This window comes from Pseudophryne corroboree, chromosome 6 (assembly GCF_028390025.1).
Source record: "Pseudophryne corroboree isolate aPseCor3 chromosome 6, aPseCor3.hap2, whole genome shotgun sequence".
NCBI classification, from domain to species: Eukaryota; Metazoa; Chordata; class Amphibia; order Anura; family Myobatrachidae; genus Pseudophryne; species Pseudophryne corroboree.
In genome coordinates, this window is record NC_086449.1 from 149,897,215 (window position 1) to 149,925,051 (window position 27,837).

The 27,837-nt window shown below is 45.1% G+C and overlaps 2 protein-coding genes across 6 annotated transcripts in view; one reads left to right on the forward strand and one right to left on the reverse strand.

Annotated features, from left to right (window-relative positions):
- Nucleotides 1-20,151, reverse strand: part of NCAPH (non-SMC condensin I complex subunit H) — a 113,088-nt gene extending 92,937 nt beyond the window's left edge. Inside the window, exon 1 of one of the 5 annotated variants that reach the window (XM_063932023.1) lies at nt 20,062-20,151. Coding sequence is in view for 1 of the 5 variants with exons in the window: in XM_063932020.1 (XP_063788090.1) it covers nt 2,117-2,183 (67 nt within the window). In the remaining 4 variants the exon portion in view is untranslated. Of the gene's footprint in view, nt 1-2,116; nt 2,370-2,390; nt 2,493-20,061 lie in introns of those variants that run through there. The other 4 variants (XM_063932022.1, XM_063932021.1, XM_063932024.1 and 1 more) reach the window with 4 other exon arrangements.
- The window catches only part of SNRNP200 (small nuclear ribonucleoprotein U5 subunit 200), a 122,674-nt gene continuing 114,955 nt past the window's right edge, over nt 20,119-27,837 (forward strand). The window contains exons 1-4 of the mRNA XM_063932018.1: nt 20,119-20,202; nt 20,850-21,013; nt 23,071-23,242; nt 26,307-26,499. Of these exons, the coding sequence (XP_063788088.1) occupies nt 20,158-20,202; nt 20,850-21,013; nt 23,071-23,242; nt 26,307-26,499 (574 nt within the window). The 5' untranslated portion in view covers nt 20,119-20,157. The remainder of the gene's footprint in view (nt 20,203-20,849; nt 21,014-23,070; nt 23,243-26,306; nt 26,500-27,837) is intronic.

The window sequence follows — 27,837 nt, forward strand, 5'->3', positions numbered from 1 at the left end:
TGTACAGGTAAACAAGAATATGCCCTGGTCATTGTAGATATGTTATCTCGCTGGCCAGAAGTATTCCTAACTAAGTCAGAGGATGCCAAGATAGTAGCAAGAATCCTAACACAGAAAATCATCCCTAGATGGGGGTGCCCCCTGCAAATAAATAGTGATAAAGGCTCAGCCTTTACAGCCAAAATCACACAGGCCTTAGTAAAAGCTCTGCAGGTGGAGAGGAAGTTTCACATCCCGTACCACCTGCAGAGTTCAGGGGTCGTAGGAAGAATGAATAGGACCCTCAAAGACAAACTAAGGAAGGCCACAGGAGGTACCTTCCACAAGTGGAAGCAGGTCCTTCCCATTATCCTAGCAGAAATCAGAATGACCCCACAGAAAACTCTAGGATACTCACCCTTTGAAATACTAATGGGTAGACCCTTTTCCTACACCCTGGGCTAAGAAACCACTAGTAATACAGGAAGGAGATCTAGAACTCATCAGAGAAGAGTATGTCAGGTCCCTGATAACAAAACTGAATGAAATTGAACATGAGGTTGTTTGTAAAAACCCTTTGAATCCACAGGAACCTACACACCCCTTTAAAGTCGGAGACAGAGTCGTGGTGAAGGTGCTCCCCAGGAACAAGAGCCCAGGAGACTTCACCTATGGTCCAGAGACAGAGGTCGTAGCAGTTACCCGAACAGCAGTCCTGACAGAGGAAAGTCCTACCTGGATCCATGCATCCCGAGTAAAAAAGGTTCCTAGACCAGACCTAGAGAGGGAAGCAAGTGATTCCAGTGAGGTACGAACCGGGGCAGACAGCCCTGACCTCCCACCTAGCGAAGACAGAAGACCAGAGGAGGATGAAGAAAATGCCCCCTATCTTTACCCTGGGGACTATCTTGATAGCCCTACTGGCCCATTTTCCCCTCTCAATGACTGAGGTTGATATAACTCAGAATAAGGGAAACTGACACTATGGTATAACTCTTCCACCACATACACCGCAACCTACATACTAGATTATTTCCAATTCCCCCAACTAGCTGCTGTCCAAAAGTCTGTTGACTACCAGATCCGCGCTGACACCACAGACAACCTAAGCCCCGAGGTACCCTATATTTGCGTTACAGGCCATAACTGGGGAAATGATTGCAGCTCATGGTCCGCGGCTGCCTGGAACACAGGTACCCCATGGGGCTATAAGCCCGCTGAAGCCTTAGATGAAAAGGATAAACACGGAACATCATTAACCCAACGATTAACCCTTCTTAAAATGCCCAACAATTACTGCAACTCCCGCTCAGGCTAAAAATTGCGCCATTGGTGTGCAGAAAGACGTAAGCTTTGCAAGAATCATATAGTATAACAATAATGATTCTAAGAGGGGATTGAAGGGTTAAACATGCTATATGAATTGTTATGTGTTTGAATAGACACGTACGCACTCTCTACAAGATGCCTTTGTCTGTTCATATAATATAAGGCTTGTGTGTGTCTTATCTTCAAGGACAATTACATACCAGATCAAAACTGTTACTTCTGTGTGTTACTAAAATATCCTGCATGTAATGTCGTATGCTACTTCTATTTATCCAATCATATGCTTGCACATATTGTATACACCCATGTTTCTTTTCTATATAGTACGCTGTAATTTATTAAATAAACAGTGTGAATCTTTACTGCTTGTGTTGTGCATGTAACTTGTGGCTAAAGGTTTACACTCACAGACGTCTGAGAGGCCATCACATCGAGGGTTAAAGAATATAGGGACATATCCTTTCAAGGGTCCTGCTCGCAAGTCTTACAATCTATAGACCCTCACCCAGCAGAAGAATGGCACCCAATGCCAGGGAACCCCAGTAAACAGAAGGCGCAGTCGCAACCCTCCTGTTACTTCTAGACTGTGACACATTCGTACCAGACACCCTGGTAGGGTGTAACTGAGACAGGCAGATGGTGATCTATTGGTTTCACTTTCCATGCAAATAACTTAGTAGCAAATATAAGTATTGTTACTGTGTAGCTGAGCTTCTATTACTTACAAGTAGCATGATGCCATCACTACATAGCTGTGTAGCTGCCCTACTAATATGGTATACAATTATGAAGATGTCATTATAGTCACCCTGTAATGCAACTGCAGAGTACAAGTGTCTGTGGCTACTCGATATAATCAGGCACAATTCCCCCATTACCAGTTATAGACTAGCGCATACAGTATATTTCATGTATAATGGGAGCAGCGCATGGCCTGGTCCACAGGCAGACATTTGTATACGTAAGACAGCAAATACAATGCGTCTACAGAGCAGGAGGCGGTGGAACTACAAGTCCGAGCATGCTATGTGAGGGCGATGTCCCGGGAACCAGCTCCCTCCGCGCCACCGCACAGTACATACCTCTCCGCCGCTTTATTTCCGGCTGCTGCGCTTTCAAAAATTCCGCGCTGGGCTACAGCGCGATGACGTCAAGGGGTAACGGCCGCCGCTGTAAGACGTCGCTATGGGGAAGCCGGTGGGCGGGGCACGTCGTCATATCGTTCTGGGAGGAAACTTAGGCTTTGCGCCGCCATCGTTATTGTGGGCAGTTGCCCACGTAGACGTCATGTTGATGATGATGATAATGCTTGATCCTGTCAGAATTTGTTTTTGTATTATTATGTTTAAACCATTCATGAGCAAAAAATAAATATGCAAAACCATTGAAAAGTAGGTGTTTTCCAGTCAGTGTAGTAAGCTTGTGGGGATTTTAGTTGATTGATATTTTAATGGAAAGTAATTCCTTGCTACAAACAAGGGAGTATTTTTCACTTTCATTTGTCCATCGCAAACCCGTTATTAAATGAAATAAGCATTTCTATTAGATGGGGAACACCAGTAACGGTGTCTTGGGTTACAAATGTGCTAGAATAGTTCAAGAAAAATGAAGTAACAAGTAACAATATTTACTGTGCAAAAAAAAAAAAAACATACTCATTTAATTAATCCCAGCAATAATCATAAATTACTAAAGACTGTCACTAAAGGCAGTTTTACCATCAACAATTAATTAAAAGTAATTGTACAATATAGAAATAAAATACAGCATTTATTGGGAAACACTACCCCCTTGTGGTCTTTAATAAAAATGGCATTCCATTGGTTGCTCCTGTATTATCTAATTCAGGGATGGGGAACCTTTGGCCCTCCAGCTGTTGTTGAACTGAACATACCAGCATGCCCTGCTACAGTTTTGCTATTTGGCCATGCAAAAACTGTTGCAGGGCATGCTGGTATATGTAGTTCCACAACAGCTTGAGGGCCATAGGTTTCCCTATACCTGATCTAATTCATCAGCGGAGCCTATTCAACTGGACAGTCAGATGTATTAAATCTTGGAGATAAAGTGGAGATCATTTATCTAGCATAACCTGTAAAATGACAGTAGCTGACTCTCGCCAAGTCAGTGGGAAAGAAATAAAGTTAAGTGTACACCTGTCACGGCTAAGGATGTTTGTGAATCCGGAATAGATTGAGCTGCTGGGTTTTGGCTGGAGATATTAGGACATAATTGAGCAGGCTTAATATAGGATCTACTCATTCATAGACGTGGCAGTTCTGCTATTCAGGAACACCTAACCGGATGCTGTTTCAGATGAGTAGAGTTGGAGCTGTGGTACCAGCTATATAGGGAACTGGAACACTGGGGTATTGGATTACCAGTGTAGTAGAATAGCTGGGAAGTTCATAACACCGAGGGTTCACGGTCACGAGATTAACCAGTGAATCTGGAAATGCTGCAATGGATTTGCAGGAGCATCTTTTCAGGAACGCTGGGATAGGCTGTACCAGCGAATTGGGAAATGCTGCAATGAGCTGCAGAATCAGCCCTTCAGGGATGCTGGGATTGGATGTACCAGTGAATTGGGAAATGCTTCAATGATGAACTGAGCAGCCCTTCAGGATCACTGGGATTGGCTGTACTGGTTAATCTGGATATGCTGTGATGATGAATTGAGCAGCCCTTCAGGATCACTAGGCTTGGCTGTACCGGTGAATCTGGATATGGTGCGATGATACTGAGCAGCTATATAGATTAGCTCAGGAAGCCAGGGAGTGCTAGAGATGGAAACTGCACTTGTCTAGAATCCAGCAGGAGAGTCAGGCACTCACAGCAGGTTGATAGACAACAAAGCACTGGCGATTTGCCTATGCTGACATTCAGGATTGATACCACTGGCTTGCTGCTGATTGGTGGTGATAATCAAATGACTGTGAAATGGTTTCTGATTGGACTCTGTGCTGTCAGCTGATCAGAACTGTCATCGGAATCAGCTTTATTGGCCCGGTATACTTGCTTATATTAGGAATTTGTCTTCGGTTTGCTATACAACAGCTAAGTAGGTAACAGATAATCAGGTGGGGTGGGGGAAAGTAAAATCAGACAGATAGGTATACCGTAGGGACACAAGTGAGTTACATGTACGTCTAATCAGTCAATGTTCAGGAGTTCAGCAGGCGGACCGCTTGGAGAAAGAAACTTTTGAGGCTTCTGGTGGACCCGGCGGAGATGGCCCTGTAATGCCTGCCTGAAGGAAGCAAGTTAAACATGCTGTGGCCGGGGTGTAGCTGGTCCTTTACTATTCTTTGTTGCCTGCTTTTTAGCTCTGGAAAGGTACAGGTCCTGGACTAAGGGAAAGTCGGCCCCAATGATCTTCTCTGCGGTTCTGACCACCTTTTGGAGCCTGCATCCGTCCCTCGCGCTGGCGTAGCTGTACCATACCAGTATAGAGGAGCACAGTACCGACTCCACAATCGGAGTAGAAGAGGAGCAGAAGCTTCTGTGGGATGTTGAACTTCCTTAGTTGGCTGAGGAAGAACAACCTCTGCTGCGCTTTCCCGACAGTGGCGTCAGCAGTGGACCCCCATTTAAGGTCCTGGGAGACTGTGGTCCACTTTTGATACCACACTGTCAGCAATCGTTAGCGGAGGTGCACTAGCTGACTTCTTTCTGAAGTCCACTATCATGTCAACAGTTTTGAGGGGGTTGAGCTCAAGGTTGTTGTGTCTGCACCACTGGGCCAACCGGTCTACTTCCCGTCTATAGGCCAATTCGTCCCCGACCTTGAGGCTGATGACGGTGGTGTTGTCTGCAAATTTGATGATCTTTACTGATTGCGCCTCTGAGGTGCAGTCATTTGTGTGCAGGGAGAAGAGCAGGGGTGGCAGGACACAGCCCTGGGGGGCCCCTGTACTAATGGACCGCGCTTGAAAGGTGAATTCCCCCACTTTCACAATCTGTGTCCTATCTGTCAGGAAGTCTACTATCCAGAAATAGGTAGCTTCAGGGACCCCTAGCCGAAGTAGTTTGGGGTGGAGAATGCTGGGGACGATTGTATTGAAGGCCGAGCTGAAATCGACAAAAAGGACCTTCGCGTAGGTACCGGGAATGTCTAGGTGCTGTAGAATGTAGTGCAGGCCCAGGTTGACTGCGTCCTCGACACACCGATTCGATCGGTAGAACTGTAGGGGGTCCAGTTGGGGACCATTCACAGTTTTCAGGTGATTCAAAACCAGACGCTCGAACATTTTCATGACCACAGACGTCAGTGCTATTGGCCTGTAGTCGTTCAGGTTCGTGATAGACGGTTTCTTGTGGACCGGGACGATAGTGGACCTTTTGAGGCAGGAAGGGACTTTCTGTAGCTCCAGTGATTTGTTGAAGATCTTGGTTAATATGGGGGCGAGCTGACCCGCACATGCTCTCAGGACAGATGGTGACACTCCGTCAGGACTTTCCTGGGCTTGGCCCTTTTGAACAGTGACTCCACCTCTTATTCGGCGACTTGCAGTGCCTGGAGTTGGCCGTCGGTGTTTGGGGCATCGCAGAGGTGATTGGGGGACTTCTTTTGCAAACCTGCAATAAAAGTGGTTCAGCTCGTCCGCTAGGTCTTGGTGCATGGTGGTTGACTTCGATGTTTTCTTGTAGTTGGTTATGGATTGCATTCCTTTCCATACATATACTGGGTCATTGCTGGAAAGATCGTTTGTCAGCTTCTCTGAGAACCGTTTTTTGCTAGCCTGAATTCTTTAGTGAGAGAGTTCCTAGTTCGGTTGTATAGTGCTCTGTCACCGCTGCTATAGGCCTCCTCTTTGGCCCGACAAAGTTGCCTGAGCTGGGCGTTGAACCAGGGCTTGTTGTTGTACATGCGGTAAGTCTTGGTAGGTACACACATGTCCTCACAGTAGCTGATGTAGGATGTGACATTGTCTGTCAGGTTGTTCAGGTCAGTTGCCGAGGCTTCGAAGACCCCCCATTCTATGCAGTCGAAGCAGGCCTGGAGCTTCATCTTAGCCTCGTTGGTCTATTTCTTAACAGTCTTGACGACAAGCTTAACCATACTCAGCTTCTGTATATAGGTAGGGAGTAAGTGGACGAAGCAGTGGTCAGATAGGCTGAGTGCAGCACGCGGGATAGACCGGTAGGCAGACTTGAGGGTAGTGTAGTAGTGGTCAAGGCTGCACCCTTCCCTAGTGGGACGCGTGACTTGTTGTTTGTACTTAGGTAGCTCCTTGCTCAGGTTATTTTTGTTGAAGTCGCCCAGCACTATAAGCAGAGACTCTGGGTGTTTTTGTTCTATGTCGGATATGCATACGGCCAGGTGGTACAGGGCTTCATTCGAACAGGCAAGTGGGGGATGTCCACTTCCACAAGGACAATTGAGGCAAATTCCAGGGGGGAATAGAAGGGGTTGCAGTTGATACTCAGCATCTCCAGGTGAGGGCTACATGATTTGCCTAGGATTGTAACATTGGTGCACCATCTGTCGTTGATGTAGAAGCAGATGCCACCACCCTTCGTTTTTCCTGAGAGAACCTTGGAGCAATCGGCCCTGAAGAGACCGAAGCCCGGCAGAAACATTGGGTCATCCGCAATATGGTCATCCAGCCACGTCTCTGTAAAGCAGAGGATGGATGACCCTGTAATGCCTGACCCTGTGCTGCCCAGAAGGAGGGACAGTTCATCTAATTTGTTTGCCAGTGAGCGTACATTCGAGAGTAGGATCACAGAAAGTGCAGACTAGTGCCCTCGCCGCGGCCACCTCACTAGGGCGCCTGCGTGACAGCCTCTCCTCTCAGCCCAGGTCCTACTAGGGCCAACATGAGGGCATCCATCATTCTCTTTCCAGGGCCGCCGATCCGCCCGCCAGTCGCTGCCCGGGCTGTGGGGGACGCTGACGCACGGTAATCCACTTCGGCATCCACGATGTCTGCATCCCTGCCACACAGGGAAGAGGGGGCTGCAAGGGCCACTGATCCATCCGCCGATGGGCCCGAACGTGGGGTAAGCTCAGCGGAAGGGTTTCCCTGCTGTATTTGGTCACCGGTGGGGTAGACAAGGGCAGGGAAAAACAAGCGGAAACAGATATTTTGGCTGAGCTGCATAGCTCCGAGGCAGCCATCTGTGGCGCCATCTTGGATTTTAATCGCTATAATCATTGTTGCTATAACCTATTGCTGCTCTTTATCTAATGGGTATATTTGAAACAAGTGATAAATAAAATAACTTTGCTTTTTCTGTTGCTGATTTAGTCATTTTTTCCAGGACAAAGCAGGCGTGTAGCAAAGTGTTAGAATGCAATTCCTATTGTGTAGGTGTGAAAAATCTCAGTGTGAGAGGCCTTTGAAGTAGATTTCTTGTGGAGGGTAAACGCAACGTGTCCTGGGGCATAGCTGGGATCCTGCAATTTGAAATGAACAGTGACCCTTCAGCAATTCAGAGCCTGAATATACTGTATATTAGTTGATTAATGCAAAAGTCATAGTTATTTGTTGCTCAGAGAACAGAGGTGAATGATGTCTAAGTGAGGGGCTGGATGGAGCCAAAGATAGGTTGTAGTCCACAGTACCTTGTCTGGGATGTCCAATGCAGAGTACAGTAATTCCAAACTGAAGTACTTCTCAGTGGAGAGTTGCAGAGGTTTCAATACAGTGTGTATCACAGCGCAGGAATGCAATCCGCTGGTTTTGATGAGATGTCCGCGTAGTGTAGTACAAGTTAAAGGTAAGTCCTTGGATATTTATGATGATTCATAGGTCAGTTGTGATGAGTTTAAGCTGTTTTATGGAGATGATCAGGAGCATGCAAAAGGGGAGGCAGCCATCTTGGCTGGCTGATACAGCTGTATAGCACCATCCATGACTGGTTTTGGAGGGCGTGGAGTGGCCAGTGGAGACTGACAATGGCCGCCGGGCCTGGGAGCGCCAGTAATGGACACACAGCGCAGATAAACCAGTGGATGATGAACAGCGCCTCTGAGTGCAGCACAGATAAGAGAGAGCATGGCTGGGGAGTGCTGAATAACTCCATTTTGTGACAACATTGTAGTAATCCTGCTCACTTTTGAGCCTATTGCACCCCGAGAAGAACATTTATACAGTCAATAATTAGCCATCTTTATGCCTTTTAACACAATGAAATAAAGTGTTTTCCAAGATGCTACATTTCATTAAGGACTAAGATTAAATTGAAACATAAAACAATTGATACAGTATCATCGGTGGGCTCTGGGACTATGGGCAACTACATTAACAAGTGGCTAATACAACAATGTTAAAAACTTATTGTTTATAAATACATTTGTATACTAATGGAAACAATTGATGGCTCTCCTATCGTTTCACAAACAGTTAATAAAGCAATCAATACTTATCAGTGTCAGAATTGCTCAAAGTCATTCAGAAATTATTATTCTTGGTGTGGTTTAGTCTCCCAAGCTCTTGGAATGCCTCTGCGCAGTAAACATAATCTGTGTATTGATTTGAAGACCAGAACATTGTCTTTCTATTCTGATTATTGTCTTGTCCAATGCATCAAGTCTCCTCAGTGTCTGCCACTTGTGTCATCAAGTGAGACCATACCTACTGCTGTTAGATAAGAATCAAGCTGAAACATTCCTATCACATATCTATGCCTGTTCAGTAGACTTGCTCCCAGCTGCCCAGATTCCATTTTGGCAGCATCTGTTCATTATCTGTACATGACTATCAAACTGTAAAAGATTACAAGGAGCAGCGGCTTATAATGCCCCTGGGCTGCAGCACCGTCCACAGGGGAGCTGACCAGGACATATGAACATACATGTGAAGTTGTATGTGATATATGTCCTGGATTCCTTCCCTCAGGATCCGCTGCCACAGAAGCATTGAAATCACTGATCAGCCTGTCAATCATTATTTAGCCCACCCCCGGACTCCCACTGGCTGGCTTCACAGCAGTCTGGGGGCGGCTAAATGTCAATTGACAGGCTGATCAGTGAGTTCAGTGCTGCAGCGGCGGATCCCTGGGGAAGGAAGCCAGGATATATGTTACATACAACTTCACATGTATATTCATATGTCCTGGTCTGCACCCCTGCACACTGTGGACAGCACTGCAGCCCATGGTCAGCCCCAACCGCTGACATGTAGGATAATTTATTTTGGAGATTTATACATCCCTCTACTTCTCCAACTGGAGCAACAATTTAGTGAATTGTAGTGAAAAAAATATGGTGGGTTATGTCAATGCATAGGTTACAGATAACTATAAGCAATAACTGTAAGAAACCGTTATCAACTTCCTCTCATTCCAAAATAGCTTGAGATGCCAGGGAGCTAAGATATTCACCAAGTTGGATTTGAGAAGTGCTTAGCACTTGTCCTGATGAGTGGAAAATGCCATTTCGTGCCATATATGAACATTTACAATATTTGGGGGCTTGGACTGCACACCTTAATTTTAAACATAATGAGAGGTGCTACAGTACCATGCTGAGCCTTGTACTTCCCAGCAGATGCTTGGGTGGAATGTACAGGTGCATGGTCAGCTAGGAGACTGATGACTTTGCTGATCATACCACAGCGTTTTTCTTTCACAGCATCTTGCAATTACTGCAGAAGGATGCAGTAGTAAGTGCTGCTTTGACCCTTCAAAAAGTAATCTGTTAGGATTACACCACGACAGTCCCGAAAAATGGACATCATAACCTTCCCTGAAGATTTCTGCACCTTAGCTTTTTAGGAAGGGGTATGGGGTAAATTTTCACACTCCTTCCTCATTTCTTTGGACTAAGAATTGTACAGGTAGACTCAGCATTCATCCATAGTCATGAGATGTGCAAAGAAATTCTCTTCCTCCTATAGAGACAACATCTGCTGCAAATATTCACATTGAGTTTGCTTGTCAAATGGGGTCAGCAGGCGGGGAACCCATTGTGATGACACTTTAGACGTGCAGTTGCTCATGCATAATCCTCCACACACTTCCATAACTAAGACCAACTTATTTCATGATCGCTTCAATGGTTAGTCATTTGTCTTCGAGGACAAGAACATCCACTTTCTTCACTGTGTCAAGATCATCAGTGATTGAGGGTCTCCTGGATTAAGGCTCATCTGAGAGGGACATGTGTCCAGTTTGAAAGTTCCTTTTCCACCTCACAACAGTGTCATATGATGGAATTTCATGACCATAAATATGCACCATTTCATCATGGATTTGGTGGGCCCTTCAAATGGATGAACTTCATGACACTATAGGCTTCATTTTATCCATCATGCAAGTTACTGACATCTACCAGCTTGTGAAATTAAACAAGTTGACATAAGTAGCTGTAATTTACCACATTATGCACATAAGAATCAATGATTATGTTGATCAAATTACATCCAGATATCTCAACAACTTCATGGTGATAATTAAAACTTTATGATACCCCCTTGTAGAGCTAGAAGCTGCATTGCCCCAGATATTAGACCAGTCTTCATTATCAAAAGTACCACCTAGGTCGGCCTCCCAGGCAAAATACAGGTGCTATTCCAGAGGACTGGAAAAGAGCAAATGTAGTTCCACTGCACAAAAGTGGAAGCAAGTAACTACAAACCAGTAAGCCTTACATCAGTAGTAGGGAAAGTAATGGAAAAACTATTAAAATAAAGAGTTGTGGAATATCTTAAATCAAACAACTTACAGGATCCAAAACAGCATGGATTTACCGGTGGAAGTTCATGCCAAACAAATCTTATTGACTTTTTTGACTCTGTGACGAAATTAATAGATCAAGGGGGAGCTGTAGATGTAGCATATCTAGACTTTAGTAAGCATTTGACACTGTCCCACATCACAGACTGCTAAATAAACTTGAAAGCGTGGGGGTGGATTATAAAACAGTTGAATGGATAAGAACCTGGTTGCAGGATAGGAAATAGACAGTTGTAGTTAATGGAGTGCAATCTATGGAGGGAAATGTTACCAGTGGAGTACTCCAGGGATCTGTACTTGGTCCAGTTCTCTGTAATATCTTTGTTGGTGACATTGCAGATGGTATTGAAGGGAAGGTATGCCTTTCTGCAGATGATACAAAGATATGCAACAGGGTAGACACATCGGGAGGGGTAAAACAAATGATTGATGACCTAGGTAGGCTTGAGAAATGGTCAAGAACGTGGCAACTACAGTTTAATGCTAAAAAATGCAAAATCATGCACTTGGATCTCAAAAACCCAAAGGCTAAATATAGTATCAAGGGTACTGTAATGGAAACTACTGAGGAGGAAAGGGATTTAGGAGTCACTATTTCAAGTGACTTAAAGGCAGGAAAGCAATGCAACAAAGCAACATGGAAGGCAAGTCAGATGCTTGGTTGCATAGGGAGTGGAATCAGTAGCAGGAAAAAAGAAGTAATAATGCCACTGTATAGGTCATTGGTTCGGCCCCATCTGGAATACTGTGTCCAGTTCTGGAGACCATATCTCCAGAAGGATATAAATACATTAGAGAGTGTACCAAGAAGGGCAACTAAAATGGTGCATGGCCTACATCACAAAACTTACCCGGAAAGGCTAAAAGATCTTAACATGTATAGTTTGGAGGACAGAAGGGAAAGGGGGGACATGATAGAAACTTTCAAATATATCAAGGGTCTTAAAAAAGTTCAGGAGGGAAACATTCTTCAAAGGAAGAGAAGTATTAGAACTCGAGGACATACACTGAGACTTGAGGGGGGGGGAGGTTCAGGGGAAATTTAAGGAAAAATTACTCCACAGAAAGGGTAGTGGATAAGTGGAATAGCCTCCCATCAGAGGTGGTAGAGGCTAAGACTGTAGAGCAATTTAAACATGCTTGGGATAGGCATATGAATATCCTTACAAAGAATTAAGGTTCAAAAAAGGTTGAGATTGCCTAAAGGATAAAAAAAAAGGGGCAGACTAGATGGGCCAAGTGGTTCTTATCTGCCGTCAAATTCTATGTTTCTATGTAAGGAGTGAATATAATAAACATTTGGTCGAGAAGCATCTTAAGCACAAAGCTTCAAAGGTTGTAAGTGGTCTATGTGAAAGGTGGTGTTCCACTTTGGAATGATAAATTCTCAATTGTAAAAATTAATTTAGAGGGAATTGGAGTATTTGTCTGAATATCGGAGAACTGGGGAAAATTATCATCTTAAGTAATATCATTCAGGTATCCCTCTTCTTCCAAGGGAGGAGCAAATTAATTTTCATGGCCGGAGGGAAATCAGGGTTGTGGAAAATTGAAATGAGAGGAGAAGTGCCAGGAGCTAGTCTAAGTTTTCAATTAGCATAGTCCCAAATTGCCAGAGAATATCAGATGAGAAGCAACATATTAAGAGCGCTGGAGCTTATGGAGCCACAAGAGGGATGAGACTGTAGATAAACCCAATTCATCTGCCTCAAGCACAGGTGACTAAATTAGTACCTGTTATTTTGACTTAACTATCTATGCTGAACCATGGATATCACTAAAACCTGGACTGTAAATGAGTCTTGGAAATGCCCGTAGACAGTCATTGTGAGTGGCCGTGTCAGTGAGCAAGAAAATAAGAATTTACTCACCGGTAATTCTGTTTCTCGTAGTCCGTAGTGGATGCTGGGAACTCCGTAAGGACCATGGGGAATAGCGGGCTCCGAAGGAGGCTGGGCACTCTAGAAAGATCTTAGACTACCTGGTGTGCACTGGCTCCTCCCACTATGACCCTCCTCCAAGCCTCAGTTAGGTACTGTGCCCGGACGAGCGTACACAATAAGGAAGGATTTTGAATCCCGGGTAAGACTCATACCAGCCACACCAATCACACCGTACAACTCGTGATATGAAACACAGTTAACAGTATGAAACAATAGAGCCTCTCAACAGATGGCTCAACAATAACCCGATTTAGTTAACAATAACTATGTACAAGTAATGCAGATAAACCGCACTTGGGATGGGCGCCCAGCATCCACTACGGACTACGAGAAACAGAATTACCGGTGAGTAAATTCTTATTTTCTCTAACGTCCTAGTGGATGCTGGGAACTCCGTAAGGACCATGGGGATTATACCAAAGCTCCCAAACGGGCGGGAGAGTGCGGATGACTCTGCAGCACCGAATGAGAGAACTCCAGGTCCTCCTCAGCCAGGGTATCAAATTTGTAGAATTTTGCAAACGTGTTTGCCCCTGACCAAGTAGCTGCTCGGCAAAGTTGTAAAGCCGAGACCCCTCGGGCAGCCGCCCAAGATGAGCCCACCTTCCTTGTGGAATGGGCATTGACAGATTTTGGCTGTGGCAGGCCTGCCACAGTATGTGCAAGCTGAATTGTACTACAAATCCAACGAGCAATAGTCTGCTTAGAAGCAGGAGCACCCAGCTTGTTGGGTGCATATAGGATAAACAGCGAGTCAGATTTTCTGACTCCAGCCGTCCTGGAAACATATATTTTCAGGGCCCTGACAACGTCTAGCAACTTGGAGTCCTCCAAATCCTTAGTAGCCGCAGGCACCACAATAGGCTGGTTCAGGTGAAACGCTGACACCACCTTAGGGAGAAACTGGGGACGAGTCCTCAATTCTGCCCTATCCATATGGAAAATCAAATAAGGGCTTTTACAAGACAAAGCCGCCAATTCTGATACTCGCCTGGCAGAAGCCAAGGCCAATAACATAACCACCTTCCATGTGAGATATTTCAGATCCACGGTTTTTAGTGGTTCAAACCAAAGTGATTTTAAGAAAACTCAACACCACGTTGAGATCCCAAGGTGCCACAGGAGGCACAAACGGGGGCTGACTATGCAGCACTCCTTTTATAAATGTCTGAACTTCAGGTACTGAAGCTAGTTCTTTTTTGAAAGAAAATCGACAGAGCCGAGATCTGTATCTTAATGGAACCCAATTTAAGGCCCATAGTCACTCCTGCTTGCAGGAAATGCAGAAATCGACCTAGTTGAAATTCCTCTGTTGGGGCCCTTTCGGCCTCACACCATGCAACATATTTTCGCCATATGCGGTGATAATGAGTTGCTGTAACCTCTTTCCTGGCTTTAGTAAGCGTAGGAATTACTTCCTCCGGAATACCCTTTTCCTTCAGGATCCGGCGTTCAACCGCCATGCCGTCAAACGCAGCCGCGGTAAGTCTTGGAACAGACAGGGCCCCTGCTGCCGCAGGTCCTGACTGAGTGGCAGAGGCCATTGGTCCTCTGATATAAATTCTTGAAGTTCTGGGCACCAAGCTCTTCTTGGCCATCCACGAGTATCGTTCTTACTCCTCGCCTTCTTATTATTCTCAGTACCTTTGGTATGAGAGGCAGAGGGGAGAACACCTAAACCGACTGGTACACCCACGGTGTTACCAGAGCGTCCATAGCTATCGCCTGAGGGTCCCTTGACCTGGAGCAATATCTTTTATAGCTTTTTGTTAAGGCGGGACGCCATCATGTCCACCTGTGGCCTTTTCCAATGGTGTACAATCCTATTGGAAGACTTCTGGAGGAAGTCCCCATTCTCCCGGGTGGAGGTCGTGTCTGTTGAGAAGATCTGCTTCCCAGTTGTCCACTCCGGGAATGAACACTGCTGACAGTGCTAACACATGATTTTCCGCCTATCGGAGAATCCTTGTGGCTTCTGCCATCGCCATCCTGCTTTTTGTGCCGCCCTGTTGATTACATGGGCGACTGCCGTGATGTTGTCTGATTGGATCAGTACCGGCTAGTTTTGAAGCAGAGGCCTTGCTGGCCTCAGGGCATTGTAAATGGCCCTCAGATCCAGAATATTTATGTGTAGGGAAATAACCTGACTTGACCAAAGTCCCTGGAAGTTTCTTCCCTATGCGACTGCCCCCCAGCCTCAAAGGCTGGAATCCATGGTCACTAGGACCTAGTCCTGTATGCCGAACCTGCGGCCCTCTTGAAGATGGGCACTCTGCAGCCACCACAGTAGAGATACCCTGGTCCTTGGAGACAGGGTTATCAGCCTATGCATCGGAAGATGCGATCCGGACCACTTGTCCAACAGGTCCCTCTGAAAAGTTCTTGTATGGAACCTGCCTAATGGGATTGCTTCGTAAGAAGCTACCATTTTTCCCAGGACTCGCGTGCAATGATGCACCGCTACCTATTTTGGTTTCAGGAGGTCTCTGACTAGAGATGACAACTCCTTGGCTTTCTCCTCCGGGAGAAACACTATTTCTGGTTTATGTCCAGAACCATCCCCAGGAACAGTAGACGTGTCATAGGAACCAGCTGTGACTTTGGACTGTTTAGAATCCACCTATGCTGTTGTAGCACTTTCCAAAATAGTGCTACCCCGACTACCAACTGCTCCTTGGACCTCGCCCTTATAACGAGATTGTCCAATTACGGGATAATTACAACTCCCTTTTTTTTTTTTTTTTTTTTTTTTGAAGGAGTATCATCATTTCGGCCATTACCTTGATAAAACACCCTCGGTGCCATGTACAGTCCAAACGGCAGTGTCTGGACTTGGTAATGGTAATCCTGTACCACAAATCTGAGGTACTCCTGGCGAGGATGGTAAATGGGGACATGCAGGTAAGCATCCTTGATGTCCCGGGATACCATGTAATCCCCCTCGTCCAGGCTTGCAATAACCGCCCTGAGCGATTCCATCTTGAACTTGAATTTTTTTATGTTCAAGGATTTTAAATATAAAATGGGTCACACCGAACCATGCGGTTTCGGTACCCCAACCCGTGTGGAATAGTAACCCCGTCCTTGTTGAAGTAGGGGCACCTTGAGTATTACCTGCTGGGAATACCGCTTATTAATTGCCTCTAGCACAGCCTCCCTGCCTGAGGGAGTTGTCAGCAAGGCATATTTTAGGAAATGGCTGGGGGGAGACATCTCTAATTCCAGCTTGTACCCCTGAAATACTACTTGGAAGAAACAGGGATCCACCTGTGAGCGAGCCCACTAATTGCTGAAATTTTTGAGGCGGCCCCCCACCGTACCTGGCTACACCTGTGGAGCACCCGCGTCATGGTGTGTACTCACAGGAGGCGGGGGAAGAATCTTGATTCTGGGAACAGGCTGACTGGTGCAGCTTTTTCCCTCTACCCTTGTCTCTGTACAGAAAGGAAGCGCCATTTGACCCGTTTGCTTTTCTGAAGCCGAAAGGACTGTACCTTTTTCTGTGAGGAAACCTGAGGTAAAATTATTTCTTCCCAGCAGTTGCTGTGGATACGAGGTCCCAGAGACCATCCCCAAATAATTTCTCACCCTTATAAGGCTCTCTATGCGCTTTTTAAGTCAGCATCACCTGTCCAGTGACAGGTCTCTAATACCCTCCTGACAGAATGGACATTACATTTATTTTGGATGCCAGCCGGCAAAATATCCCTCTGTGCATCCCCCATATATAAGACAACGTCTTTAATATGTTTTTATGTTTGCCAACTATTATCCCTGTTTGACAGGGTCACCAACCACGCTGCAGCAGCACTATCTGCAGGTCTCAGTCTAGTACCTGAGTGTGTAAATACAGACTTCAGGATAGCCTCCTGTTTTTTATCAACAGGTACCTATTAAAGTGGCCGTATCCTAAGACGGCAGTGCCACCTTTTTTGACAAACGTGTGAGCGCCTTATCCACCCTAGGGGATATCTCCCAGCGTAACTTATCCTCCTGGCGGGAAAGGGTACGCCATCAGTAACTTTTTTATAAATTACCAGTTTCTTAACGGGGGAACCCACGCTTTTCACACACTTAATTTATTCATCTGATGGGGGAACAAAACACTGCCTGTTTTTTCTCCCCAAACCTAAAACCCATTTATAGAGGTTAAAGTCAGAAATGTATAACACATTTTTTATTGCCGGGATCAAGTCCCGGATTGGATTGTGTATATGTCTCCACCTTGTCGACACTGGAGTCAGACTCCGTGTCGACATCTGTGTCTGCCATCTGAGAGAGCGGGCGTTTTTGAGCCCCTGATGGCCTTTGAGACGCCTGGGCAGGCGCGGGCTGCGAAGCCGGCTGTCCCACAACTGTTACGTCATCCACCCTTTTATGTAAGGAGTTGACACTGTCGGTTAATACCTTTTACCTCTCTATCCACTCTGGTGTCGGCCCCACAGGGGGCGACATCACATATATCGGCCTCTGTTCCGTCACCATATAAGCCTCCTCATTCAACATGTCGACACAGCCGTACCGACACACCGCAGACACACAGGGAATGCTCTAAACGAGGACAGGACCCACAAAAGCCCTTTGGGGGGACAGAGTGAGAGTATGCCAGCACACACCAGAGCGCTATATACTGCAGGGACTAACTGAGTTATGTCCCCTATAGCTTTATATCTATATATATAATGTATACTGCGCCTAAATTTAGTGCCCCCTCTCTCTTTTTTTAACCCTTGTAGACTGCAGGGGAGAGCCAGGGAGCTTCCCTCCAACGGAGCTGTGAGGGAAAATGGCGCCAGTGTGCTGAGGAGATAGGCTCCGCCCCTTTTTCGCGGCCTATTCTCCCGTTTTTTATGGACTTCTGGCAGGGGTATTTACCTCATATATAGCCCCTGGGGCTATATATTGAGGTATTTTTGCCAGCCAAGGTGTTTTTATTGCTGCCTCAGGGCGCCCCCCCCCAGCGCCCTGCACCCTCAGTGACCGGAGTATGAAGTGTGTGAGAGGAGCAATGGCGCACAGCTGCAGTGCTGTGCGCTACCTTGGTGAAGACTGAGTCTTCATGCCGCCGATTTTCCGGACCATCTTCTTGCTTCTGGCTCTGTAAGGGGGACGGCGGCGCGGCTCCGGGACCGAACATCAAGGCTGGGCCTGCGGTCGATCCCTCTGGAGCTAATGGTGTCCAGTAGCCTAAGAAGCCCAATCCGGCTGCAAGCAGGCGAGTTCGCTTCTTCTCCCCTTAGTCCCTCGCTGCAGTGAGCCTGTTGCCAGCAGGTCTCACTGAAAAGAACAAATTCTAAGACTATAATTTTCTAAGAGCTCAGGAGAGCCCCTAGTGTGCATCCAACCTCGGCCGGGCACGAAATCTAACTGAGGCTTGGAGGAGGGTCATAGTGGGAGGAGCCAGTGCACACCAGGTAGTCTAAGATCTTTCTAGAGTGCCCAGCCTCCTTCGGAGCCCGCTATTCCCCATGGTCCTTACGGAGTTCCCAGCATCCACTAGGACGTTAGAGAAAATCCCATTAATGCACGGCACGAGGTGCTGAAAATCCCTAGGAATTTGGGCACCCAAAACTGTCCGGGATCCCAGGATTGGATTCCATAGTCAGGATCTAAATAGACATATGGAAAACAAAAATATATCAAAACTAGTTACCAGGCCGTCACAATAATGGTACCTAACAGTAATATCAGCATTGGGGGCTTATTATACTAGTACTAGTATACTTTGCTCTGTCGGGCGCCATCTAGTGGCTTCCGGAGCACAAAACACTTCAATTCCCCCCACAGAGGTGAGTAGCATTAGCCTTTTATTATATCGGATTCAAATGCACATATTGCTGAACTAGGCTTACCATACTATCCTTTTAAACCGAAACACTCATGAATTACACAAGTTCTGTGGCTGACTGACTTCAAGCCTGCATTTCACCTGGTTTTAATCAGTTAGAGAAGCTGTGTAATTCGGAAGTGTCTGGTTTAAAGGGATAGTATGGTAAGTGTACGCTAAACTATTGGCGTAAGTTACAAAAACATTGTTGGAACACATCAGAAACCAAAAACAACTGAAATGTCAGGAAGAAGACTTACAATACTAGACATCAGTCTTCGGTCTAATTCAGAAATGGACGCTAATGCAACTGCTGATATTAGCAAGTGCAGCTGCAGCCCGGGAATGAAAGGAGCTATCGCAACTCATTCGCAATTGCGTACACATTTGCAGCCTATACGCAAGAAAAAAGAACATCGCCCATAAGGGTAGCCCTGTGGATACACAGACTGGACACGGCAGTAGCGGAGCAGGTGCCATATTTTTGTACGTGAAGGCAGTTATACAACCCGAAAACGGCTACAGCACACCTGCGATTATCCAACCACTCCCCATTACCTCCCCTAAAGGGTCACTTTCTCTCAATCACTAAGTGATAAAAATTTTCATTGCCAGCAGGATCGCAGCAGCACCTTGATGCATGCGCAATGCAATCGCAGCACACACACAGTCTGCCGGAAATGCATTGTTACCTACCCTCCCTCCATCTGCAGGAGACTCCCTGAAATAGCAGCCATCTCCCTCACTCCCTGAATAGACCAGCAATCTCCCTGATTGCACCTTATCCCTATTATGCAGCTGTTACATTTTTAGGGAAGAAAAATAAATCAGATACATACATTCAAATGGGACCATCAGTGCCATTTCCCTGCATTGGTTGTAAGACACAATGATTCCTATGGCTACATTAATTTTAAATAAGGATTCTTGTGGCCACTTACAGTATATGGAACCTCTTGTAAAACACAATACACAAACAAATCCTGCAAAATATCAGCGTATTTTCTTCAACAAGTAGATCTTACTAACTTTATTGCACTTTTAATTTTGGATGTAAGTAATTTTCATGGCACGCCTCTCCAGTGCGCTGATAGGTATTACTTTCACAATCTCCCTGAAATGCTTTTTCAAAAGTAGGCAAGTGTGTGAAAATGGCTCAGTGGCGCAGAACATCGGCCCCTGTCACCGCAGAGCACTGGGAAGTGAGAGCCACTATAGTGTACAAGAGAAGCTACCAAAGATTCAAACGACTAACATCTCCCTCGCCTCTCCCTGCCCCGGAAGTAGTCATTGCATGACCTGGAAGTGGAAGTGCTGATCCGGAAGTAGCGTCGTCTGCTGCGCGTTGTTGCCCCCAGTGTGTGCGGTGGATCCCGTGCAGCAGCACACGGCGGAATGGCGGACGTAACAGCCCGTAGTCTGCAGTACGAGTACAAGGCGGTGAGTGCGGGGAGAGGACAGGACATCAGCGACTCTGCTAGGGGGATCCGTGTGATGCATGCTGGAGAGTGAGCAGCAGGGCTACACAGATCTGCAGTACTGACAGCCTCAGGTGTACAATCAGTTGGAGAACTATAAGTCCCAGCGTGTAGTGCTTCCCTTGCACCTGTGCCTAGTGGCTGTAGGAGCCTGTGCGTTACCTCCCTCTGTGAATCTGTTTCTGTACTTCTGGGGAACTACAAGTTGCAGCAGGCTCACCTCCCCCTGGGATGAAGTCAGGTAGTGGCGATGTGTCGGCAGTTGCCACGATGCGACAGAGCGGGGGTACCCTGCATCACCCCAGACTTACCCTTAAATTGTGCATCCCCATAGTGGTCCGTAAATAACACCTGGGTTAAGGCTACTGCGTGCGATTACACCCTGGTGCAGCGGCCACAGCTGCGTTACCCTCTCTGTGCTTTTCTCTCCATTTTCTGCTGTCGCACAGAACCGGCTCCTCAATGTGGTGAATGAGTTGTGATGAGAGCCGGTGTCCGTACCCAGCAATACTGGGGGCCGCTGCTGACAGGAGTACAAAGGAATCCTACAGTTCTTTTCAACTAGTTGTATGAAATTGCTTTACACCTTTCTTTGTTTCTTTCCCCCAGAACTCTAATCTTGTACTTCAAGCCGATCGCTCTCTGATAGACCGGACCCGCCGAGATGAGCCCACAGGCGAGGTGCTGTCACTGGTGGGGAAACTGGATGGGACCCGTATGGGGGACAAGGCTCAGAAAACCAAGCCTCAGATGCAGGAGGAGAGGCGTGCTAAGTAAGTTTAAGTTTAATTTGTATAACTTCCCTCTCATTAGTATGTCAATTCTGTATATGGATCTCTGTTGACATATAGTTGTGATGTACCTTTTATTTATCTTTGTCAACAGAGATCCATTCATACAAATGAATGTGTGAGGGATCTTGGAAATTCAAGTGAATTATAGCATATTGTGAGACACAGGAACAATTTGCTACATTGTCTGAGATTGTTACTTATAATTTTATATTTGAGCTCTAGAGAGTTCGGGCTCTGTGCCAGAGACATTCTTCCAAGTACTGAAGCAACAATTTGAACACAATTGTGTCAATGTAGAATATAAATACAAAATAACTATATAATAATACTGACACATATCAAGACAGTGATTTAATAGAACAGACATCAAACAGGCGCTCAGTTTTTTAAACAATTTGTTTATTTGATTTGACACAATGCTGTAGTCAGTGACTCTGTGGAAGGGCAGATAGCTAGTAAGGAGGTTAGATTTCTGTGCAGGGGGTTAGGGTGTGGACTGTATAAATAGCAGTTGCTTGGGTAGAATAGAATAGTCTATGGAAGTTATATGTCTGGTTTTGAAATTTAATAAGCATGTCTGAAGAGGTGAGTTTTCGGGTAGCACTTAAAGGTTTGGAGGCTAGAACATAGTCCTGTTGTCTGTGGGAGGGCATTCCACAAAGTGTGGGCAGCCTGAATAGAGTCTGTGCGAACAGGTTATTCTCGTGGGTGAGAGGTAGATCTTACGCAGAGCATGGGGTGGAGCTGGGAGATATTCTGAGATACGTGACATGATGTATTTGGTGTAGTGTTGTTTAAGGCCTGGCATGTTAGTATAAGTATTTTATATTGGATGTGAGAAGATACAGTGAGGACTGACAGCGAAGCAACAGCAGAAGAAAATGTTGCAAGGACTATCCGCCTATCCACTACACTCAAAATGGATTGTAGGGGTGAAAGTCTAGTTAGAGGAAGACCAATAAGGAGGCTCTTACAATAGTCGATGTGGGAGATGAGTGCATGAATTATAGTTTTTATAGTGTCTATTGTGTGAGATGAGCATATTCTGGAAGTATTCCTTAAGTGTGTGTAACATAATTTGCAAACAGGTTGAATGTGGGGAGTAAGAGACCATTCCAGGTCAAGGATAACACCTATGCAGCTTGCTAGAGGATTTAGGTTGATGTGTTTTCAACAGAGATGGAGATATCTGGAAGGTAACTTCTGTTGACTGGTGGGAATATTAATGGCTCTGTGTATGAGAACCAGGATAGGACGGCCATTTCACGCCTGATACCAGATCTTGGGCATTGATGGATGTAGGTGGGAGGGGTGAAAATAGATTGAAGAGCATATGTGATTGGAAGCCTGAGCAGAGATAATAGATGGGAAGTATATTTGTTTAGTGGCAGAGCATGCTGGAATGTGTAGTCCCACAGCAGCTGGATGATTGTTGCCCACCCTTGGTCTAGAGCATTCCTATCGGAATGGTATACAGCAGGATATGTGAGGAAGTAATGAGAAGTACAGGTGGGATGCGGTGGCCAATATACCGACGCAGGGATCCCAATGGAGGATGCAATGCCGGCATCCCGATCCTCCTCACAGCGGGACGTGGGGGGGAATTAGGTTTAGGCAGGAGAAGGGAGGTTAGAGACCGGGGAGGAAGCGTTTGGGTTAGGCATTTAGCGGGGAGGGTTAGGTTTAGGCAGCATGGAAGGGAGGGTTAGGGTTAGGCACCCAGAAGGGTGGGGTAATGAAAAGGTGAGGGTTAGGGAGCTGAATGGGGGGCCGTCGGGATTATGATGGATGGCATGCCACTGTCGGCCGGCATCCCATCCATCGGCAAATCATACTGAACCCGTACAGGATTTATGCTGCGTATATGCTTTTATTAACATAATTATGAGGCATAAGGGTAATAATGAGGCGAGGAGGCACAATGTATATGTGTGCTACCTGTTATCTAGATTAATGCTCTTTATATGAGACACACAAGACTGTGTCAAATGAATTTTGAGGACTTGTCTCATCTATAATGCTGCTTTCTCTTGTAGGAGGCGAAAGAGAGATGAAGACAGACATGACATAAACAAGATGAAGGGGTTCACCCTCTTGTCAGAAGGCATTGATGAAATGGTGGGGATCATATACAAACCCAAAACAAAGGAGACTCGCGAGACCTACGAGGTTCTGCTTAGCTTCATACAAGCTGCCCTGGGGGACCAGGTAACCCCATTTCCTTATCTTTCTGATGATTATTAGATATGAAAGACCTCTAACAGGGTGTTTCCCAACCTCTGTTCTCAAGGCGCACTAACAGCCCAGGTTTTAGTATTAGCCATGCTTGATCACACAACACTAAATCAAAATGACTGAGCTACTAATGAAGTCACCTGTGCTCTAGTATGGCTGTCCTTAAAAGCAGGACTGTTAGTGTGTCTTGAGGACTGCAGTTGGGAAACGCTGCTATAGCATAAAAGATCTGCTGAATGCAGGATGAAGCTCCTGAATACATATTAAGGAACTCAAGCTGCTCGTTGAGGGTCAGATGAGCAAAAAGCAATAGACTTCCCAGCCAGTTGGATTTGGGTGTTAGGAAGACAATTTTCCCTTTCTCAAACTACCTTGGGCGGCAATATCCATTCCTGTACGGTGTGTTTTGATTATCTTGTATCCCTACCCGCTAATGATGAGCTTTATGTAAAAAACAAACAAAAAAAAACAGGGACTATTTTACTCTTTCAGAATTTTTGGAACTGTGATAAAAATGTAAAGGAACATTAAGCAAAATCTAAAGTATTTGCTTTACTATATCCGTTTTATGGCAGATATGTGTTTGAGATGTATGCACTGTGTAGATATTTACGTGTGACAGCTGGCTATGGGGTTATTCTGTTACCGGTGGTAATTTACTGCACAGAAAGAAATGGTTTTAAGGGTGATAAAAACTGATGGTCATTATTAGGCTTTCCAATTATAGCTCATTTTTCCATGCGGTAAATTACCCTGTATCTCACGGAAATAAAGGTTATGTAAAAAGTCACGGACCTATTGTATGTCTTTCCGCGGCAGTTATTGCGTCTTTGAAGAGCACTTATCAGGGACTTGGTTTCGCTTGTTTGAGGTGGGCAGAACAAAACCCATGATAAGTACCTGCGGTGTAGGCTAACAGGATATCCCCAGGCGAGTCAGTGAGATGTGGTAAATTACCACGGCTATTTGGATACCGCCTTATGGGGGTTATTCAGGTTTGTTAGCAAATCAAAAAAGTAAGCTGTTGGGCAAAACCGTGTGCACTGCAGAGGGAGTGGGGGGGGGGGGGGCAGATGAAACATGTACAGAGAGATTTCCATTTGGGTGGGTTATATAGTTTCTGTGCAGGGTAAATACTGGCTGCTTTATTTTTACACTGCAATTTAGATTTCAGTTTGAACACACCCCACCCAAATCTAACTCCCTCTGTACATGGTACATCTGACGTCTTCCCCCCCCCCCCCCCCCTTCCCGCAGTGCACATGGTTTTGCCCAACAGCTTTTTTGGTTTGCTAACAAACCATTATCTCTCCATCTGCATTTTCGCTCTCTAGTTCCTAATGCAAGTTAATCTGTCTTTCTATTCTTACAGCAGCACTTAAACAAAGTTGCTCTTTTTTGTTTTAGAGTGGTTGTCAATCATTCTCCCCCTGGCAGTCAATTTGCATTAACGGCACACCCAACATTAGCAAAGTAAAACCTTTTTAATGAATAGAATTGCGATGCAATAAAACATTTAAGCACTGTTGTGTATAAAATCACTAAATGTGCTATAAACAAGTTTAAAAAAAACTGCACACAAATAGAATAAATTGTACATATGTCACAATTTTAGAAAAATTTAAAATTGACAATAAAACATGCTATGCTCTAATAGTTACAGGGAAACACTTAACATTAGTGATTATTTATTTTTTACTTTTTCATTTTGAATAAACACTTTATCATAAGCTGAGGTTATAATTGCAAGTTGTGACATCCAGGGCGCTGTGTCAGAAATAATTTCTATAAAATCACATAACTTCTTTAATGCAGGAAACACCATTGATCAGATCACTGTACTTAGGTCCTTATTCAGATCTGATCGCAGCAGCAAATTTGTTAGCTAATGGACAACACCATGTAGACTGCTGGGGAGCAGATATAACACGTGCAGGGAGAGATTTGGGTGGTGTGTGTTCAAACTGAAATCTGAATTGCAGTGTAAAAAAAATAATCTGCCAGTATTTCTAGAGATGAGCGGGTTCGGTTTTACTCGGATTTACTCGGTTCTCAAAACGGCATCTTATTGGCTCACGGATGTCACGTGTTTTGGATAGCCAATAGAAAAAAATCCGGATTAAACCGAACTGGCGTTAAATCCGAACCCGCACATCTCTAGATTTACCCTGCACAGACACAAAATAACCCACCCAAATCTAACTCTCTCTGCACATACTGTTACATCGCCCCCCCTCCCCCCCCACCCCCGCAGTGCACATGGTTTTGCCCATTAGCTAACAAATTTGCTGCTGCAATCAGATCTGAATTAGGCCCTTAGTTTCCTACTGTGATACATAGGGTACAGGTCCCTAGGACACTGCTTTTCCGCCATGTTTAATTATCACCTCAATGTTCCTCCACCTTGCCATTACAGAACATATTCATTGCATATACCTGAACATAGCTGTGTACAAAGGTTAAGGACTGTTGTTTTAGATGAAGGCTCTGCTGGAGCTGTGAGTGTGAAATCAGGCCACTATTAATAATTAAACCTCTAGTTAAAATTAAAATGAAAAACAAAAAAAAAACTTATTGCTTTTATATTTATATAAAATCTAATATGGGAATTGGGCAAACTGTGGCTAATTATTCAAACTACTAATTCCAGCATGTTAGGCATGCTAAAACTTGTAGTTCCTCCAGTTTAGGAACATCCCTGTTCTAGTTATCATACAGGTATAGGTGCTGTATATGCTTTGTAGGGGATTCAATAAAAACATATGAAGAAAAAAATGGACAGCGCAATTAAAATAAATCAAAGGTAAACAAAACTTTGTCGTTAACTGTGAAGTTCTGTCAGTGATTCCAGCCATTTAGTCTGTTCATTACGTCCATAATGCATTCTTTTGAATGTCTGTCTACTGCCCCCCTCTGCAATTAAAATGAATGTGTATATGCATATATGTATATAATCTATATCATTACACTTGTGTGAGCTGGGAATAGATTGTATTCCAGACTCTAAAGATTTCTTGTCCTTATTGTGTCCTGCCAGCCAAGAGATATCCTGTGTGGTGCAGCTGATGAGGTTCTGGCGGTGTTAAAGAATGATAAATTGCGAGATAAGGAGAGAAGAAGGGAAGTTGATCAGCTCTTGGGACAGACCGATGATACGCGATACCATGTACTGGTGAACCTGGGTAAAAAAATCACTGATTACGGAGGGGACAAGGAAATTCAAAATATGGGTGAGTATGGCATTGATAAGAAATCCATCTCCAGAGATTGGTACGTAATGGGCAAATCAGTTCTGCAATTAAATTTATTGGGGTGAGAGATCAGCGTACGTACGTATATATGTATGTATGTTTGTTTGTTGCTGGACTGCCTTTAAAGAAAAACAATAACATTGGACCGATTCAATTACACGTGAGGTACTGTCAGATCAGCTTTGTGGTTCTGCTCACATTCCATGGAGGTGCCATGGGCATATGGAGGTGCCATGGGCATATGGAGGTGCCATGGGCATGTAACTCCTTACTGTAACTGCTGTTATGTGCAAACGTTGCAAAGCTCCTCATGTATTATTGAATCTGGCCTTGTATGTCTATGAAGGGTTTATCTTCAACTTTCTGTAAATGTGATTCATGTCACTGGTATCAGCTGCATATTGTGTTTGTGTAGCCCTTGGTGGAATAAGATTGACTCTGCTAACATAACAGGATGACTGTGACCGGTTATAATATACAGGCAGCGCTTGTGGCAGCATAATAAGGTAATTATTCAGCATTTGATGCAATGCTAAATTTCCACAGACATAGCAACAACCATAGTTGCATTTAACCTATCCTTCAGTAGCACCCAATCAATCAGATTGTGTCTGTCATTTCTCTATTGCATCCTAAAAAAACGATGCACAGAACCTAATTGGTTGCTATTGGCAATACCACCACTTATCATTTTTAGAAGCTTTAGTAAATCTACATCTTAAAGTAGAGCTTGGTCAAGGTTGGTTCAGAGGGATTACTGGTAAATCTTATACAAATAAGTAATACTTGGTTAATAAAGTTGGTAATGCCTGGCCAAAATGGTTAAACGGTTCTTGCTAGTTTGAGGCTTGAGACGCGTGACTGGCTCCTAAGATTATATGACGTTGGAGAGTTGTTAGGATAGGCTCGTGGGTATCATTAAAGCCTCTCTGGTCGGGACAGTCGGGTTTGCCTGTGAAAAAGTTTATATGAAACGCGTGTCGGCGTTATGGCCGCTACCATATCTGATCAAATGCATGCTTAAATAATTATGTTTCTATATATTCATGAGTAGCCAGCCGCATATGTAGTGCAGTTCAGCTGAAAAATAGTGCATCAGATTATACAATATAGCTGACTACTTCTATGCTGATTATACCTGCAAATGGCTTGGGTTGCAAGACTGGCGGTCGGGATACTGGAGGTCAGCATACCACCCCAAGGATCCCGACTGCAGAATGCCGGTGCGGGTAGGGTAAGTTCTACAGAGCCCCTTGCAGGCTCGCTTTGCTCGCTACACAGCTGACTTATAGGCTCGCAGCGCTCGCCCAGGTTCTA